This window comes from Anopheles nili, chromosome 3, assembly GCF_943737925.1.
Source record: "Anopheles nili chromosome 3, idAnoNiliSN_F5_01, whole genome shotgun sequence".
Lineage (NCBI taxonomy): Eukaryota > Metazoa > Arthropoda > Insecta > Diptera > Culicidae > Anopheles > Anopheles nili.
The window spans coordinates 23,977,308-23,997,650 of record NC_071292.1 but is presented as its reverse complement, the minus strand read 5'-3'; the positions used below and the strand labels follow the sequence as shown (position 1 = coordinate 23,997,650).

Sequence of the window (20,343 nt, the reverse complement as noted above, 5' to 3'; positions counted from 1 at the left end):
CATTTAAAATTGTGCCCTTTTTTGTTTGTCCACCACCGGCATATTATTGTACCATTAAAGTATTGCTCATACGTTAGTTCTGTTTTTTTCCTTCTTCTCCTTGCTGTTGGCATGCACACACTTCGAGAAGGCTAGTAACGCTAGCAAAAGGGGGCCTCATTTAGCACACGTCGAGAGCTAGTGGCCACAATATGTAGGGCCTGCGGAGGCAAGCTACCATAAAACCGAAAAAAGGCGCACACACACACGTTAGATTGTGCAGTACGATTGTGACGGAAATAAAATCGCCTCCCCACAGGCTCTCTACAGACGTTGCATGTTGGTGCTGCGAGTTCTGCAGGGTGCTGCTGTTGCAACAACTCTCCCCACATTCGGGGGGTTAGTTTATGTTTGGTGCACAATTTTTTCACTCTCTCAAAATTAATTAAAACTATTTCATGCAGCGCATTACGAGACCCCTCCGGTCGTCGGTCGTCGGTGTTGTCTCCGGTTCCTTCGGCGCAGGTATGGACAGAAGCAGACCGGCCAGGATTGTCAGGGGTTTTTTTTTTCTTATTATATTTCTCAGCCGCTTGTGAAACGGCTCGGTCGTTATCGCTCCAGGTCGTTTGAAAGCGCTAATGCACCCGATGGAGGTGTTTCTTTGCTTTTTCGGTGTGTGACTTCAACAGACGAGTCCTTTCTCGAAATGGGGCTTTCCCAATCCAACGATGGTGAACGGTTGAAATGGGATTAAAATTTTGGGACGTCTCGTCGTTTGGGTTTCTGGCACTTCGGTAGGCTATAAAGCAGTGATCTGGTTGGTCTCAAAAGTCTGCATTTTGAGCCCTTTATTGGTTGAAGAATGAGCGCAAGAGCACGAACAAATGAGAGTTGGAAAGTCGCAGCATTCTGGACCTATTTTAGCGGGTGGTTGCTAACGGCAGATCGCGTTCGATCGCGCCTTTTCGATCGTCCTTTTCACGGCACGCGAGTTTTCGTTGCGTTTGCCAAAAGCAGCGATTCGAATAGCATTTTTGCATTTTTACTGAACGAACGAAAGAAAAACGCACTCCCTGCACCGCATCGGGTGTGCATTTTAACACGATCGTGTTTTGCATGCGGCAACTGCCCTTAATTGTCGTTTAATGGCGATCAAATGGCCCCGTTTCTCACGGGCACCTCTATACCTATTGCTGTGCTGCTGCCGCCAAAGCGCAACCCTAAAGACCCTTTTTTTTAATGCTCTCCTTTCCCGCACCCAATCTCTAGTTCGTTGCACAAGTTTGATTGCCTGCCAGAAAACAGGACGAGAGAAATAAGTGCATGAGAAGAGATGTTCGTTCGCGCCGTCGGTTCGCTTGGCTGATTATCTCACTCTCGCTTATATTTATTAAATTATTTGGGCCATTCTTTGCGCCCAAAACTACCTCAAAATTGCTTCCCTTCCTTCTGCAATTTCCCTCCTGACAGCCGCGTGATGGTAATGATTATGATGATCGTCGCATCGGCCGTCTTGTTGCCAGCCGCGTCGCCATCGCGCGCTGTAATAGATAATATACGTTTGACATGCAGCACCAAATTAATGTCTTCAGTAGGTAGTGCTGCCACCGTTAATGCTGCCCGCAACACCACGCAGCCTAGTGGGGTGGTAAACAGAGAGCCCTCCTCGTCGGTCGCCCGGCTTCTCGTGGTCGTTTGTCGATTTTTGCCATTTATTATTATTATTTTTATGGCTTTGACTATTTACCGCCGGGTTCCGCCGAGTGAGCGCGCGCGCGCCCGTAGGGCATATCCGCGACCGCGGGTCGCCGCGACGCGCTTTCGCGATTGAAACCCTAACCCCCCCCCCTCCAATCCAACCACCCATCAGCACCACCACCTCCCTAGGGACGTGGACGGCGTTGTCACCACTCCGACGTCGTTGTTGCGAGGCTGAAGTGGTTCGTGGGTTTGGATTAAAACGACGGGTTTCGCGGGAACGCGCGGATTCGGTGGCATTTCACCCAACCAACCCCTCGACTTTGCGGCTCGTTTTTATTGTGACCGTTGGGTCTCTCTCTCTCTCCCACTAAGGGGAGGATTTTTAGCATTTCTTTTCCATGCTTTTTTGTTGCTGCTGTTCTATTAATGCTAGCGCGCGCTGCTTAGCACACATTCGCTCGCTGGGTTTGATATGCTATTGTTGATGGTATTTCCAGCACACGTCTGAAACAGGGAGAAGGTGGTGAGGAGGAGATAGTGACACACACACACACACACGCGCGGGCATACAAAAAAGGAAAATAAAGGGAGAAACATGCCCCAGCACGCGTTCACTGTGCTCGAAAGACTGTGACCAGACGTTCGCGAGTGTGCCGTTTGCAAATGAAAGTGTTTTATCTTGTTGGTTGGTAGGGTCGCGTGCGATCGCCTGCGTGTGTGTGTGTGTGTGTGTGTGTGAGTGAGGAGAAAGAAGAAGAAGAAGAAGACAAGGGGTGTCCCACCACTGGCAGGAACCAAAAACGGGGGTCTCCGTATGGCTCGCGATCTCAAGTGCTCGGTGTCTCGAAAAACGCGCTTCCACTCCGTTTCGGGGTCCTGCGAAAAACACCACCCCTCGGTCGGTGGTGGGGTGGGGTTGCAAATTTTTCCCTCCCACCTTACCACCCGATCGCGGAGCTCTCTTTCTTCTATTGTATGCACACGGCTAAGGGTGTCCCTTGGGTTTGCACGCGCCACAAAATATAAACCACACACGCTAGCTTAGGAGGTCTCTCTTTCGTTCGTTGGTTTTTTTCCTCTCATAACCCTTCGCCCATGGTAGGGAGGCAGGCTTCACGTAGCATAAGCAGCATAAGCAGGGCACGGTGGTGGCACGCGTACACGTCGTAGTAAATGCTCGCGTCTTGCGTTAAGATCTCTTTTTCTCGGAGTAGCCTACTCTTCGAGCGATCGTTCCATGCGACTGGTCACCACACTCGTGGCGGTTTATGCTGTTTTAGTTTCTTTCTTTCCCTTCTTCTTCTTCTTACTCTCCCTTTCGCGTGTCCCCCCTACTCGCCTACAATAATTGTGAAGACACTCGGGGGGACTCGGGTTGGCCCGGTGGCAACAGGCACAAGGAGCAACTCTTTCGTGTTCCACCACCCTAGAGAGACGACGAGTCCGATGAGGGGGTCTATGAGACGACCAGAAGCGAAATCGAAATGGAAGCGGTAAAATGTTAGCTTAAAAGAGGGAGAACGGGGTCCAAGAGGATTGGAGACACGGCGGAGTCCTACGAGGCTTATCCATTTTTGGAATGGAAATGTAACGTTTCAATAATTAGATTTAACCCACAAAAGAGCGAAAAAGATACCCCTCCCCTTCCCTTCTTGGGTCACCCCCGCGAGACTGGAGGGGCGACATAACCGTTTGATACCACCCCTTTTCCCACCCTACCTCCACCCCCCCCCCCTTCTTTCACGCTGTTGCGGTGGTTCCGTTTGGACGCTCACTAATGTGTTCGGGTTCACATTTTGCATGGCACTTTGGAGAAGATGACGGCGCGCAGGGCTTCTGAAATGGAGGGGGAGAGGAGAGGGGAGTCAAGTCGTTGGGGGTTTTTGCCTTCTTCTTCTTCCCCTCCACTAGTCCATCCCATCCAAGGGCCCACGGCGCATAGCTCCCCAAAGGGGGTTGTTTTTTCGTCACCAAAGAGAGCCAGAGCCTGAGCAGCCAGGTTTTTGAGACTTGTCCCGTGTTGTGTTTAGTGGGAGCCGGGTTTTTTTTTGTTTGTTTGCCGCTCCTGTCCATCTCGCGTCCTTTAGGGGGAGGTGGAAAAAATCCCCCCGATCAAAAGGGTTCCAGAACCGCGAGGAACGATATTACACACCGAGACTGGTTGTCCGAATTTCGTCGTCGTCGTAGTCGAGCCAACAGCAGCGTGGCTTGTTTCGCCTTCTCGCCGCCTGACAGCCGCAGGACTTTGGAAATGTGCGCCTCCACCGTTGCGGGCGGCCAATGTTGCGGTATGATAAGTTGTCTTGTAATCCACCCACAGCCAACCAGCCAACCAGCCAGCCTGCCAGTTCATGCAAGTTTGTTTCGTTCGCCTCGAGAACCGACAACAGACCCTTTCGGTATAGGCGGTTCGTGCGCGGGTTAAGGAATGTTTTCTTCATTTTTTTTTGCTGTTGTTGCTCCTCCCCCGTGTGGGGTGGGAAAAAGTGGTGTCCGTTTGCTAAACATAAATTATGCCCGCGGTGGTCTTGGAAAGTTTTTGTGTAAAGTTGAAGGAGAGGCAAAAAATCAAAAAAAAAAAAACTGCAACAAAGAATCCTTTAAATAGGCCGCTCCACCACGAAAGTGTACAGACGGATGGGGTTGGCGTTGTGTGGTGGCATTCTTTTCCAACCCCCCTCCACCCCATTCCTCACCCCCGGGGTGGCTGTTGACACGAACCACCGCCTCCGTTTTCTACGTCCCTTTTTTGTGGCGAGCCACGCGGCTTCCCGCGGTTCGTCGGTTGGGAAAAAGAATCCTTTTGGCACACACCGGCCAAAGGGGGGAGGGACGTGCGCGAGCGCCCTTTGTCGCATCAATCGCTCGCGGGGTCGTATGAAGTGTTTATTTATTTAAACGTTATGTTTCATTCGAGACCGGAATGTGCGCCACCGGACGTCTCACGCGGACCCAAAGGCAACCGGGCCGCGACCACGGACGGGTAGTTATCTTATTATTGAATTCCCATCCATCCCATGACAGCATAGCAAACATGCGTTCCACCAACATGGCAGCACGCGCGAGTCTCTGTGTCTCGGGCTGGGCGGTATCCCGGCACACGCGACTCCACGCTTCGTGGACTTTACGAGAGTCCAACCTACACGCGTCGAAACGTTGCCAAAAATTGCGCGATTCCGAGAGAAGCTCGATGGAAATTCCATACCGTTGTGCGTTCCATAGATTTGTTCCGAAAACGTTCTTACGCACTCTTCCCTCGAAGAAAGTGTGCCTCACTTCCCTTTGATAGGGAGAGAATAACGTTTGGTTCGGCTTTTTGCGTGGCACTCATCGATAACATCGAGCCCCCAGCGTGCTCCTCGAAACCGCTCAGTGGGGGCTGCTACTGATGGGCGGACGACGTCGTCTTTGCGTTGGTCGAATTTGGGGTGGTGTGTTTAACTCACCCCCCCCCCCCCTTCCAATCGCCAGTGGCGGTTTGCGTTGAATGGTTGGTTTTATTTCCAGTGGGAGCTATTTTTTTTTCCGTGTGTTTTTTGGTTGGTGCTGTGGTCTTCTTTCGACGCTTCTCACACGACGACGACGACGGGTTTGTTTTTTAGCAAATTGCTTAATCGCTCATAATTGTGTGCGCCCGCCAGTTCGCCGGTACTTTCTGCTTACTGGGTTTCCTTTTTTTTCTGCTTGCCTTTTTGTGGCTCAATTTGCCCAGTGATGTGTTCTTGTCCCGAGCGTCCGAATCGTTTTGCCAAAACGCTACGTTGCGATCCGTTGCAGGCCGCAAGGACGATGGGAAGGAGGTCGCTAAAATTTTGCTTGCTAATTTTTTTTCGCTTTGGCCTCTCTGAGACGTACTGTGCTACTGCTGCAGGCTAGACGAAGGTCGTCTTTCGTTTGGGTGATGGTAGACGCAGTAGACGGGCAAAGAAAAAAACCACCCTCTCATCCTTTTTGGATGTTGGGCCGCGCGCGGATGGTGGTGTAATTCGAGCAAAAGCACGCCGCCATCTCAAACGAAAGCTGTCCAAAGAAGCCGACCTTGCTGATGAGAGGCCTTAGCCGGTTCAGAACGCCGCCGAATGTGTCTTGGGGCAATGTGCGGCTTTGGTAAGGCTTTGAGTAGAGTATGCCAACGATTTGGAGATGGAAAAGCATAAAAACTGGATCAAAAACGCATCAAATTTGCGCTGGCAGAATTAATTAAACCACCCCGAAATGCGAGCAACAACCCCGTCGATCATCTGATCGTCCTGACGGCGACGTGTGATGGTGCGTTACCATTTTCATAGAATCATGCACCTTCAAGCGCGATCGTCAGACACACACGCACACACACACACACACACGTGGTCGGGGGGGTTGATCATCCCCCGTCTAATCCCTCGGAGGTTATTGATCTTATCGAGCCCCGGGAAAGGTGCTTGCGCGAAGGTAATTTAATCTTTCCTTTCCTTCAGACGCAGACCACCGGAGGAAAAGATATTGCGTTCCATCGGGGTAGAGCTTTTTTTTCTCCTTTTCTCCTGCTGCTCTTATTGTTGGTTGGGCTCGTTTGGCGGAGGTTCACCGGGCGGTCGTTTTGCGCCTCCTTCATCAGCCCTGCTGTTACAGTTTTTCCTCGAAAACGAAGAAAAAAAAACGCTCACATTGCGCGTATGGGTTGCGCATCCCAATTTCGATCCTCCAAACCGTCTGGCCCATGTGCCGGGGACTGTAAGGTAACGAACTTTAATCGTGCAGCAACTACTGCGCTCATGGTACGGGCGAATTCATTTGCGCACACACAACAACGCACGCCGACGTGAAAGAGCAGAGATATGAGAGAAGAACCGACCGGGCGTAAGTAGAAATGCACACAAAATTAGGCGCACTTGGGTGTGCGTTTGTGCGTGAGAGAGAGAGAGAGAGAAAGAGAGAACAAAATCAACCAAATGAAGCGGGTTGTTGCAGCGGGTTAGCGACGGGAAGTCGCGAAGGAAAAAGCACCTTAAAATAATTTCGGATAATTATCTTAACGTTCGGCATTATCATCGTTCTCTCCAACCGACTCTGGAGTTTTATTTTCGATTGCTCCCCACTGTAAGTGCTGCGAGATCGACGCACTACGCGAGCCGGGAATTGGTTTAATGAAACGGTAAAAGAAAGAAAAAAAAAACACCCCTCCTCCGATGGGATGTGCGATCATTCTCGCTTCTTTTTTTTTTTTTTTGGGGGGGGTTGTTCAACCCTTCACAGTAACAGCAGCAGTGCTTAATCTAGAGCGGTTTACACCATCCTTGCACCCTCGGTTGGATCAACGTTCGAATGTTCACTCACACTCTTCGGCCTCTCGAGGTCTGGTGCTTGTTTGCAGTTGACATAATAGAATTTCTTCCGGCCGGATCCCTTGGGGTGCGTGCGCGTGTGATACTTCGGAAAACTACCCTCTAGAGGAGTGCAAAAAATAAAAAAAAAAGGATGCGCTTCACCCTTCGTACGTCCGTCCATCCGTCCAACATAAGGGTGGTGTGGTGTTTGGTGGTTGGTTTTGGAATGAGATTTAAAGAGCCCTTCGAGGGGAAGCCAGGATCAGAGTCCTGATGGGAATGTTTTTTTTTTATATTTCCTCTGGCACATCACCGATGGTAGAGATTTCCTCACAAAGCAAAGCGCTTTAGTCCGGTGGCAATATTCGTCACGTCACCTTCGATGACGCGTTATTTATTACGAGCGGGTAATTGGAATTCCGCACGAAAGGAAACCGATCCTTGCACCGATACCGAGTCCTCGACGCTAGGGGGGGTGCATTAGTGTGACATAAATCCCCTGCTGCCGGTTGTGTTGGTTGGTTGGGATTTCGGGATGAATGTAATTAATTCACCAGCACACTTTCGCGTGCGCGTGAGCGAAGAAGGGCTCGTTTCCGATAGTTTGCTCTGTTGTTATCATTTATGATTCAATTTCACTGTATCGATGCATAATCATATGCGGTGTTGCGAAATCGAAACGCACTGGCGGGAATCGAGAGTGCCTAGAAACGTCCCGCTGGAGGGGCATGATTATGGTGATATTATGTAACACCCAATGTGACTGGATCATTGGCCAGGGACTTGTGTTTGTCTAAATAACTTGCACCTAGCGCGGCGCCGGTCGGGTTTGCGGACCATTCTCGGTGCCTCGAAGCTCAGAAGGCCCAAACGGGGAGGAGGATGAGATCCGGAGCTTCCACAGCTCGGAAACAACGAGTACAAGGGCTACCGGGGGGGGGAGCAGATTCGGAGATGAACGATATTTACACAGACTGGCGAAAAATAAACTCTCCTCCGCGTTCTGCTGCCACCGTCCCAGTAGCAGAGCACCTTCACGCGGAATCGGGATGTTCTTCTTATATCCCGCGCCCAGCTAAGGAACGGACCGAGTACGCGGCTTTTTTGGCTGGATTTGTTGTCATGTCGGTGTGCCGCGAGACACGCACCACCACCGTCCTCGGGAGGGGGTTCTTCTTATTCTTCGCCTCGAGTAAAGTGACATGAAAAAATGAAGCATCTCTCCCTCTTTCAAAAGAAAAGTGAAAAATAAACCCCCTCGTTTACCCGACCGACCGCCTTGGGTTGGGGCCACATTGTGTCTGCCTGTGAGCTGTCAATTTGTCACCCTATCGCGCCCGTAGGGTTGGTTTCAAGAGGAGTGAGAGGGTACGAGGTATAGAGGGGGAAGAACTGGAGACCTCACGGTTTTTTTTGGGCCGAACCGGCGAATAGCGAAACAAACACGCATAATATGCTCGATTAGTTCAGGGTCGTTCTGGTACTATTCTGGCTTTGGGATGACGAGGGGCGTAGTGGGCTGGGGATGATGCTAATGGAGGAGCACCCACCCTCCCCCCCTCCCCCCAAACCAACCCTCGTGTGCGTGCGTGTGTGTGTGATGTGGCGGTGGTGTTTTTATGCTTCCCTCAAACACCACCACCACATGGGCATCGATCGCGTGCGTTCTTCGCTCGGTTCGGGTTTATTATGCTAATAAGCGCAATATAATGGATGCTTTTTTTTTTTGGTTGTATCTCGCTTGCTTGCTTCACCCTCAACCCGGGCAGTAGAGCAAAACCAGCCAGCCAGCACCGTTCAGAAGACCGGTGGGTGCTCTCGATTGGGCGGCCCATTTTCAAGAGGCGACGCGAGATTGCACGAAGGATTCCTTCTTCCTTTGCGCGTGGAAAAGCACAGGTATCAGCCGCCACGCGGATATCAAATATTGGTAGCGAAAGAGAGAGTCTCTCTCTCTCTCGCTCTCTCCCACCGAGCTGGGCTTCTCTTTCCGGCACCGCACGAGGGAACAAGACATAAATTATTAATATGTAAATGAATCATAAACCGCCAAAATTTATGGATTTTCTTTGGCTGGTTTTTCGATTCATTCCGTGCAGAGTTCTTCCTAGTGAACTGAACCGGCCTGGGCACCCACACACACACAAACGATGTCCCTCTCCAAGCACCCATCACCACCCGTCGACGGGGAGTGTCCTGGCACATCCACACCCACAGACGCAATATTGTTGTGTGGCTGATGCTGCTGCGCTATTACAATTCCACCTCCGTGGAAGAGAAGTGTTTTTTCCTTCTTCTTCTTCTTCTTCATCTTCTCGCGCTTGTTTGTTGCTTCCAATTTTAACTGCTATCATATGGCGTATAATCTCTTCCCTCGACCGGCGGTCGGGTAAGTCCTTCCTGAGAGCATGCAGCAGCAGCAGCAGCAGCAACAGAAGGATGCTGTGAGTTTTGCGACCACTTTATGGGTGCACTTCTGGGCATCCACCCTCCCCGAGTTGCTGTGGGGAAGAGCGCAAGAACGTATGTTTAAAAAGGTTTGTTAAAAAAAAAAAAATAATAACAAAAATACAGCGGGGAACTCCCGAATCGCAAAAGGATGCATCACGAACGGGCGTACGAATTCGATTTCTGATGAAGCTTCTGGTGCGGGGCGAGGAATCGGAACGAACACTTTGTCATCGTGAGCTTAGTTCCAGGACAAATAGCGTGGGAGTGAGATGGAGATATGAAGAGGAACTCCTGTGTGAGAGAGAGAGAGAAAGCGAGAAGCGTGAGAAGAGGTGTTGCGTTGTGTTGTTGTGCAACAGCTAGGACGCTAGGATGTCCTGGGGATATACCGTGTTCCCTGGTCTCGGCAACGGTTCCATTGTGTGTGCGAGTGTGTGGCGCTGTTCGCCACCGTGTCCCGGACAATTCGGAAGCAATGGTGCGTCCCCTGGAACAGAGGAAAAATACCCTTTAAAGAAAAAAGGGACACACTGGTGTCCCTGGTTGTTGCGCTACAGCGAGTGTGCCCCGGTTCTGCTGAAGGAAGGACGATTTTTGGGTAATTGTGGGACGAACTGGAGGCGGGCGGAAGGACGACGAAGCGGACCGACATTTTCCAGGGCCCAGTTCTCTATCCGTTCCGTCCCATTTCATGGGCCCGGGGATGGCCCGATGACGAGGGGGTTTCCTTGGAGGACGCTTTTCATGGCGCTTTCGGGAAGCAAGCGTATAATAACCCTCGCGTACACGGAAGTGAGAAGAAAGCAGCGGGCGAAGAGGAAAATGAGGGAGGGAAATGCGCCCGACCGGGAGAGGGAGGGTTGGTGGAAAATTTCGGGGTCGCGTTGTGAACGGAAAGAGAGAAGTTGGGTGGAGGAGTACAGCAGAGGGTGCTAGATTTTCGCCATTGAATTATAAATGAACTAATACCATAACCCGGAAGGGCCGCGTCCTCATCGTCCTTGTCCCTCTCCCCCCTTCACCCCGTCATCGTCCTTTTCGTCCTGCCGCAGCGTTGGGAAGCATTTTCCAAGGGGTTTTCAAATCGGATAGGACACAGTGGATAACACACAAAAAAAAAGAAGAGAAAAAAAATACCCCACTGTAAGTGATAGCTACTAGAGGCGGAGTGGGGAGTTCCTGCGAGGGGGTGAGGTGGCACTGCGGCACGCCGAAGAGAACCCTCTCCCGGTCAGTTCTACAGGGTGAGAAAGCTGCAGCGCACGCGAGACACGATTCGGAACATGAGCCATGGTCCTCATGATTGGGGAGTACTATTTGAATCTTTGATGCGAGGGCCCCCAACGGTCTCGTGGGGAGAGATTCCACAGCCTGCTTCGAGTCTGCTTTCGATGGCCGACTTCATCAGGCTCCGTTTATAGCCGTTCGTTCATTACTATTTGATCGGATTTTTATCTCAATCTGCGTGCTTCCTTGGGGAGATGCGAGAGAGCAAGAGATAGAGAGAGGGTGAAGGGGAAGTGGCCCTGCTGAGAAACTCCTCCTCTGAGCCGCCACCACCACCACCACCACCACCCCCTGGGGATGGGGGAGAAGATAATAATCTTTTCAGCAGTTATTTTTTAACAACCGCGATATAAACGAAATGGTATCGCGCAGAAACAAAAAAAAAAGCCAGGGTGAAATAACGTCCACCCATCCACCCATCGTCTACGAAAGCACACACACGCACGGAAAGAGGCAAATGTTTATGCCACCCTTCCCTCGAGAGAGTTGCAAACACATAAAACAACGGGTCTGGTGAACATAATTTGAAATCGATATATGGGAAGCGAAGATTCGAGCAGTGCTCGAGCGAATGAGAACGGCAGGACCTCCACGCAGGGAGAAGAGGACCTCCCCCCAAACGCACACACGCGTCGGTGGGGCTGTCTTTTAAATGTCAAAAGCATCCCAAGAAGCTCTTAATAATTTAACTCTCGCACCACAGGTTGAATCACGCAAACGGGGGGCGAGATACGCACGAAAACGCACGCCAACGACTATTGCGCGATGCACGCAAGCACACACGCATATGCTGCGGTTGTGGAGTAAACTTATTCACGGATATTCAATTAGGCGGCTTCAAACATTCGTTTTGTAGCGCATATTGGACCTCCCCCAGAAAGCGTACAGAAAGCTCGGGGTGTCCTTCTGTGTGTGTGCGCGCGCGTTCCCATCACAAACGCTCTCGAAAATTAATTGAGCACTTACAAATCGATAAGCAAGTCACGGGCGAAAAAGGGCGATAAATCGCCAATAATATTCTCTAAACTGTCCCTCATCCTGCATCTCTCGGTATCTAACCCCCTGTGCCTCTGTTTAAGCACGAGTGATTTAGTATTACGCCACCGTTCACCATCTCTCTCTCTCTTTCTCTTCCTCTCGCTCATACACCCACAACAGGGTAGGAAAATGATAAACGGGTCCCCGTAAGGCCCGGATCGCTCCTTCTTTTCCAGTCCCATGCTATTTGTCATCGTTCCCTGACCGCGGGAAGCTCTCGCCTTTGTCGTGGTATAGCGGCGATAGTTTCATCGTCACTGTTGCCACCATGTCTGCCTTCCCAGCCACCCTGTATCGGTATGTGTGTGTGTGTGTGTGGGAGGGGGTGAGAGGGTGGGAAAAGGAGGCTGCAGAAGGAGGCAGTTCTCCATCTCCACTGCTCTCCGTCTGGTGATGTTGCGATGGCTGGTTCCGTTCGCGGCACTGTTGCTGAGTCGCAGCATAACCGTTGGCCTTTTAGCTTTTACTACTGCTGCTTTGATCCCCGCCTTGCGCCTCAAGGCCACCACTCCCCCCCCATTGCCTGAGAAAGCCATCCCCTCACCTGACATGCGGGGGAGGAAGAGGAAAGGAGCGAGAGGGCCTCTCTCTTTCGCATCCCGATTCGCTCTCTTCCCATCGATTCCCGGTTGATGTTTTTCGTGAAAAGTGATTCCAGTTGAGCTGTTGATGATCATGATTAATATCGAAAATTTGTCAAATATGATAATGAGCCATCCTCTCTCTCATTCTCTCTCCCTCTCTCTCTCTGTCTCGCTTCCGAATGGGGATCCGATGGGGCGACGATTGTGCATGCAAACATTGTAGAGTATGCTAATCTCCACGTAGCGCATGTTGGGCGGCGAACCGAGGGCCAAGGAGGCAGCATCAGTTGGGTGAAAGGCTGAGGTGGCTGGGATGTGGAGGGCTTTGGGCGGCTTCCAAGCGCTTTTTTTTTGGGCCAAGCGTTTCGTGCCAAGTGATAAAAACCTTTAATTCGACCGAGGACGGGCGGACGGGCGAGAATTCTCGTCCGGCGAGTTCTTTTGCGGAAGTGTAATAAAGAGAGAGAGAAAAAAAATATGTATGAAGCCCGAAACCGATGAACTGAACCTCCCTTTCCGAGGACACACCACGCCGGGGTTCCGATGATAGTGCGCTGTGTGTGCTTAGACATCGCGAACTGGCCACACAACGCTTTGTGGCTGTGTGTAAGTGTTGAGAACCATTTTTAGACGGTTTAGATGATGATGCCATTACAACGAGCGTGTTTCGGACCACGCGGGACCTCTCGGAACCAACCTCAGATTAGGCTAATATGTTGGCATTCCGCGGGAGACTCTCAGGAGGCGGGAGGAGAAGAAGAAGCACGGAACAGGGACTGGAGGGTGCAAAGTGATACCGGTTTGTGTGTGATATGCTGAATTTTTATCACCAACTCGCCGCTCGTCGACGTCTCGTTCGTTCGTGGGCCTCCCAGACCGCGAGCTGAACGTCTTGAGCCGGAATCATTGTCACTTCGCTCATTTCGATCCTCGAAAAAAGGCCCTACACGCGCGAACCGTGTGTTGGAGACGGCATCCTATCAACGGGCGTATTGCGCAGTTTCTGCTTCTTCTGTGTGTCATTCATCGGGTTGGGCTGAATGTTGGAGGACTTCAGCTACTTTCGTTTGTTTTAGGGTTGATTTTGTTCCATATTCTCGAGGTATTGTTGTGCCCCTTTCATTCGTATTTCCCTTTCGATATCGTTTGTGGAAATGTTGCGAAATATGAGGTTCGTTTAAACCCCCCACTGTCGACTTAAAACGACGAACCCGAGATACACCACTAAGAAGACGAGCCACAAGCAAGCCAGTTTAAGGTCCGAAGGAGTGGCAGCATTTAAGCACACAATCGCCGGCCAGCAAAAAAAAAACCCCACTAAGAATGAGATTTTTGTGACGTTTAATCCGGGTGGAAAGTGTGGGATCAACCGGGGGTTATTCATTAATCAAAACCATATCCAACCAGGGCTTTGAACCTCTCCGATCGGTGGAGGCGCATAAATCACGCCACGGCGTTTGATTTCGCGCGAACAAAAATCCATCTTTTCGCGGTTGTGTCGCGCGCTCTTTTTCCCGCTCAACCCACAGACCATTCCGCCCACGGATCGCGCGGGAATCGAATTATTAGGATAATTAATTCTAATACGCCGTATCGCTTATCCTCTCTCTCTCTCTCTCTCTCTCTCTTTCACGGTTTGTCGCATTCTTTCGTTTCAGTATGCCCCGGAGGAGTACACGCACGAAAGCCCAGTGTCGGGTGGCCAACGATACACGTCACCGAAGACCGGTGGAGCGTTATATCAACCGGAACCTTACTACGATTCACCCGGTGGCTCGTGGTATCCGGCCTCATCGAGTGGTGCCTACGCGCCCCATTCCGGTACGGGTTATCACAACGTAGGCCATGGTGCTCATCTTGGTGGTGGTGCTGGTGGACCTCAACACAACCATGACCAGTACGCCATGTCGCCTGTCGGCGTCCCCCACATGGATGGTGGCCATCTGACGCAGGTAAGTGAGGAGAGGTCCCTTTACGAGGTCCACTTCAGCAAGGACGAACTCCTTTCGGTCGGTCATACTGGTGCCAAACACTAACGCATGCCTTTTTTTTTTGCTCTATCTTGCAACACTTTCTGGATGTTCTTTTTTTCTCTCCCATTTTCCTTCTATCACAACACCCAAATGTCCTTGTTTTGTGCCACACACCACACTGCACCACGACGTGCGTTGTGTTTCTGGGAGCAGAATCAAACGCAAGCACTTCCACCGATGAGCACGTTCCGAGGCAATAACGCACAGATACCGGCTATTGGGACGCAGGGTCAGAACTCGCCCGCAATCTACAACGCAATCGCTGCCGGCCACCACAATCAGCATGCGCAGCATAGTCCAATTGTACAAAACGATAGCCTGGTCGGCAAGGCGCTCCAGACGGTTAGTATAAATATATATATTGCGTATGAACGAAGAACCCAGAAGCTGGCGATCATGTTCGATCCTTCCACAATGCCATTTGGCGACGTCAATTTGTGGAAATAGAATTTCAAGAAGCAAAACCGAAACCTCGTTTAACCATTGCAAACATGCACAATTCAATCGAGATTGTTGGAATGTGTGGCAATGGTTGTGGCGGCCAAAAAAAAAACGCACCATAAGTGCTGCAACAACGCCGCGTCGGTCTGCGCGCAACAAAATCCTTTACTCCGTGGTGTCTTGTACTAATTCCCGTTTTTTTCTATCTCTCTCTCTCCCACCATTACGGCCTCCTGTCCCATTCGTAGATGTACCCAACCGACCAGAGCATAAGCAGTTACGGTTCCAACCCCAACACCCCAGTGAACTCACCTCCACCACTCACGTCCCAGCAGCAGGCACAGCAACAAGTTCAACAACAGCAGCAGCAACAGCAACAGCAACAATCCCAGCAAGCCACACAGCAAAGTATTCATGCCGCGGGTGCGGTTCCGGGTGGTGCAAGTGGGCCACCCGGTGGTGGAGGCTCCGCTTCCGTTAGTGTCGGTTCGGGGGCTACGGCGGCGGCAGCGGGCGGTACCTGGCAGCAGATCAATCCCGTGATCAACAGCAACGGTGGCCCGGCCGGGCTTAATAGTCTATCGAACGGTTCCTATGCTCCCGAGCTAGTGCATCGGGGCCTACCGCATATGGTAAATATTGGCTAATTTTTCTCCCACTGTGCGCTTCTATCGGGGGTGGCTTTTCTTTTTCTTTCTTCGTCCTTATTGTTTTATGCCGTTCTGTAACAGGCCCTTGTCCCGACGGCGCCCGGTTACCCTTTTACCACAAATGTGCAAAAACCATGCGCGAAAGGGTTTACCAAAAACTTGTTTCAAATGCAATCATGAGATAAGCAATTGCGTTCAATAAGCGTGCTTGAGAAAGCGCCAAGTTGTGTTGGCTATTTATTCATTTATTCAAAACAAATGATCGATTGCGTCAATTAGATTGCATTGGACACAGTTATTAACTGAAATGCGTTTTGATTGGCCAGTGAAAGCTGTTTTTCTTATTTACATTATCTGATTTGATCGTTCTATATCTCCCTGACCGAGGTATCGGTTATATTAAATTATTCAAAGCAGTATCTTTCCTTGAACTCATCACTAGCATGCCTACGAATTTCCCTCAGCTCTTATGTAATGCTGTATTTGTATATCAGATTGTTTTTGGTGCCAAATACGTTATTCTTTCTACTAAAAACTTTTATCGAGCTTTTTGCAATGTGTTCAGTAATATTGGAAAAAAAATGTGTTGATGTTTATTTTATGTATCCAAGTTGCTGTATTAATTATAGTTACATTTATACAAGTATTGAGTAACATTACCGTTCAGTTAATTTTTTTTCTCCGATCTGTGACGCTTATGTTCACGGGATACTATTGCTATTTTGTATTGTTTTTTTTTGTCTGGAAGCACAAGTTTATACATACTCTTTGTCTCGACCTTGTCGCTATTGTTATCACGGCACAAAACGTACTATACTTTGTATTCGCACTTTACCTCATGATTTGTATGCGTGTTATTTCGAACAATTTTTCGTTGATGCATGTTTTTGTGTTTATTTTGTATTTCTTTCCCGATAGGCCAATTCCTCTGAGATACAGCCGCTAGATGAGGCGATCGTGTCGCTACTAAGAGAGCATGAAAACGTCACGGTAAGTATGGTTCGATGGAATTACGTCCAGCGGCCCGACGTGGAACACGAGAATGTAAAATGTCGTAAATTCCCAGAACTTGCCCCCGCGTATTCGCGCAGTTCAACTGTTTATTGCCTCGCTTAAAATTGCGTGATGATAGCGAAAGATTCCATTTCTCGTGGAAGAGCACGTTTCTGCATCAAATAAGTTTGTACAAAAAATAATGCAGTTTCTTTTTAATGTTCTACCCCTTCCGTGTGGTGGGGCGCGTTTTGATGCACTTTTTAAATGTTTAAAGTTATTTATTGCGACAAGTGAAAGTAGCGTGTGGAGGTTGTATTTTTTTTGTTTTCATTTTAATCATTAACTATTAACGGGCTGCGGGGTCCGTTTACTGTGGCTGTACATTTGATAATGCGTAATGGTTGAGAGAATGCTTTTTTTTGTAAATACATACGTACACATTTTGTTGATTTTTGGTCTTGCCGGTCATTGTTCGTTTGTCACGCTTGCGTTATCATTTTACCCGCCATAAGAACGGCAATTGCGATTCGCCATAGTTTCCTCCTGCCACCGAACAATGTTTTAATGCAGTGCTCTTTCCCGGTTCTCGTCCCCAGTCCTTGCAGGGTTCGCGCATGGAGGAGCGACTGGACGATGCCATCAACATTCTGCGGAATCACTGTGAACCCCAGGTCGGTGTGTCGCTCTCTTCTATCGATCCCGCCGCGACCATCTCGCCGTACTCGACCGGAAGCGCGCCGATCATTCCACCTTCCTCCCAGCTTCAGCACGACGCGCCGGCCGAACTTTCCACCGTCCCCGTGAAAACGGAACGACTCCCCGGCAGCGTCCCGGTGTCCGTCAACAACAGTAAGTTTCGCTTCAGCCTAACGCCGCCGCTAAACGTACACAAAAATACTCATAGGTGATTTACTATCAACGTTATCATCTAAAAAACAGTTTATCATTTATCCTCAGAGAAACGTAAAGAACCTCCAGATTCCGATACCAAACCCAGCAGCTCCGTGCAAGGAACAGCGAAAGGTGCCAAACGGCAGCGCAAGTAGTAAGTCATTCTTATGGTCCTTTTTAGGCTCTAGTGTGTGTATGCTAGTAACGTCCTCTCCCAAACGTCCTCAACCCATCCATCAAATCCTTCTTCCACTCGCCAAGTCATCCTACACACAGGTGGCATTTGTCCAGTTTTCTTTACATCTTCTGTGATTGGTTCATAACAAAGTTGTGTTTTGTTCTTTTCATTTCATTTCTCTTACGTTCTCCCTTATGATGTTTCGCGGGGGATTTTTGCGTGGCGATTATGATTTTGTTGTATGGTACCCTTGCATAAACTTTTAAACTAGTAGTAAAACCTCGCGCAGTTGTTCCAGCGCCGACGACGACGATGATGACGACGATTTGGATCCACTGGTGAAGGATCGGAAGGAGAAAGAGCGAAGACAGGCCAACAACGCTCGCGAAAGGTATGGTTAACGTGAGCCTTCCTGGCATGAAGATGTGCAAGGAATAATTGTTTTTTTTTTCTTTACGCACAGAATACGCATCCGGGATATTAACGAAGCATTGAAGGAATTGGGTCGCATGTGCATGTCTCATCTGAAATCGGACAAACCGCAGACCAAGCTGGGTATACTGAACATGGCTGTTGAAGTGATAATGACGCTCGAACAACAGGTGCGAGGTATGTATCGGTGCACGACTGCGATCGTGATTCGTCGGCGAATGGCAGCATATTAATGGAACATTCTATTGTGTTACAATTGTAGAGCGCAATCTTAACCCAAAAGCGGCTTGCTTGAAGCGACGAGAAGAGGAAAAGGCTGAGGATGGTCCGAAGCTACCTCCGCATATCCTGCATCAATCAGCCTACCCTACGCTACCTGTAAGTAGTATGAAGCAGGAGCACAGGGACTGAGGAGCGCGAGCGGTGTCGCTGTTGTTCTAGCAGTATCGAAGTGCACCGGCGGGATGAACATCGGCCCCTGCAGCATCAACGATACCGACATGATACTAAAGCTTTGATTTATTTTCTAATCCTTCCTTCGCCGCCCGATGTTCAACGGAATCACACGACAACTTCCTCTCTTACGACACACTCCTCACCACACGAAACGATGGGGGCTGAATGCGGTTATGGGCGTGTAAAAATGCAGGGTGCACCGCCAAGTCTACCGCACAGTGGACCACCACAATAGCATACCAATTTTACCTGCTTTATTCGAAGATAACAACCCACACTCTTATCCGCAACAACCCCGCACAACCAGTCCAACACAAGTAATTAGATAAAAGTAAATTGAAGTTCGACTACAACGCTCTGGAGGTCCTTTGTGTTTAGTTTGTGAAACTAGCACCAGCCCACTGGCGGCGTATTGTGGCACTTGAGACAAAACAAACTACAAACAAACAAAAAATTACGAAAAAGTCAACACAATAGGAAAATGAAACTAATGGAGGAGTTGATGTGTGGTTAATCGCGAAAGGCATCAATGTACATATTATACGGAAGGAAAGAGGAATGCTTCGTGTATAAGTAGAAAAAAGAAAACACACACGCTGGTGTAACAGCAAAGAAATCAGAATTCTTTCGGCATTGCTGTCGTTTGGTGCGCATGCCGCAGCCACAGATGCTGAACGTTTGCATTCAGAAATATAAGAAAAGAAGAAAAAAAAAACAAACTCGGACGTAGTGGCGCAAGTACGCGAGATTACAATTCGCATCCGGTCTGACACCCGGAACAACAAGGACATCACATAACAGCTCATTGCTCACATCACGATCGCAGTGCTGTTGGACAGTACGAATGTAATCGTTACCATAAACGGTTAGGAATTTTTACAAAAAGAAAACTAAACGATCAACACAGACACAGCGACACGGTGACGTACTTGTGAAACTGCATATTCCACCTCCGAGCGCGTGGAAAGTGAGACGTGTATACAAATGCGTTCAAGCTTTTCTCAAATTAGATCTACGAATGTCAACCTTTTGCATGTTATTGGAGAGAGGGCGTAGGATAGGGTGATTTTATCGCACGATGTACGCCTGCTGCTGGAGGAGGTAAAATGGTATGGAAACTTACCCCGAAAAAAGTAGCAGAACCGTATCAGCAGCAAAAGTTTTTTTTTGTTATTATTCTGAATAAGTGAAGCGTGCTCGAAAGGAGGATTCGCCCGTACCAGATTCCTACGGGCAGGAAGGCATTGTGAACCAGTTATAGCAGAAAAGGAAAACAGTAATAATATCTTTTAGTATTCTCTATATATATACACACACCCATATACATATATATAAAATGTATCAATATTAACAAGAAGAAACGGAATTGCGGAAACATGAGGCGATGAACTGTGGGGGAACGATGAATTTCCGTGAAATCATGCCAAGAATCGAAGCAAAGCGCAACAAGGAGGTGCTCAGTTCTTGAGTTAGTTTGGTGCGTAGTTGTTCACGAGTGATTGAATCATTCGGAAGAATGTTGGGGGTAAAGAATTAGGCACCGCCACCATTTATTCACGCACAGCATCAAAGTCAAGTATGAAACAATCAGCGTAAAGTAGCTTTTCACGCAAATTGATTCCGATAAGTGAGGGCGCAGTGCTAGGGACAGTCTGATGGTAGCAAAACTTGGTTTCTCGTTCGGATAGTTTCTTTAACTAATTCGACGATATCCTTTCTCGGGCTCTACACATTTGGTTAAGTTTTCTTCGTGGCAAATTGTAAGCTTGATTGCATCATATCACTCGAAAGTGTCAGAGACTTAAACCAGTACTTAGTAAGTTACCAGTTACCAGTGTACTTATGTCGTGGCTAGTATTGAACTACTAGCTGCCATTATTCTACGCTTTTTCTCGTTGCATTGTACGCATCGCATAT

General features: G+C 49.2%; 1 protein-coding gene across 1 annotated transcript in view; it reads left to right on the top strand.

Annotated features, from left to right (window-relative positions):
• LOC128727203 (protein daughterless) overlaps nucleotides 1–19,188 on the top strand; it is a 50,971-nt gene extending 31,783 nt beyond the window's left edge. Inside the window, exons 3-12 of the mRNA XM_053821083.1 lie at nucleotides 14,008–14,301; nucleotides 14,536–14,724; nucleotides 15,072–15,455; nucleotides 16,392–16,463; nucleotides 17,066–17,318; nucleotides 17,409–17,514; nucleotides 17,810–17,929; nucleotides 18,002–18,147; nucleotides 18,233–18,348; nucleotides 18,620–19,188. Of these exons, the coding sequence (XP_053677058.1) occupies nucleotides 14,008–14,301; nucleotides 14,536–14,724; nucleotides 15,072–15,455; nucleotides 16,392–16,463; nucleotides 17,066–17,318; nucleotides 17,409–17,514; nucleotides 17,810–17,929; nucleotides 18,002–18,147; nucleotides 18,233–18,348; nucleotides 18,620–18,661 (1,722 nt within the window). The 3' untranslated portion in view covers nucleotides 18,662–19,188. The remainder of the gene's footprint in view (nucleotides 1–14,007; nucleotides 14,302–14,535; nucleotides 14,725–15,071; nucleotides 15,456–16,391; nucleotides 16,464–17,065; nucleotides 17,319–17,408; nucleotides 17,515–17,809; nucleotides 17,930–18,001; nucleotides 18,148–18,232; nucleotides 18,349–18,619) is intronic.
• The last annotated feature ends 1,155 nt before the right edge of the window (nucleotides 19,189–20,343 follow it).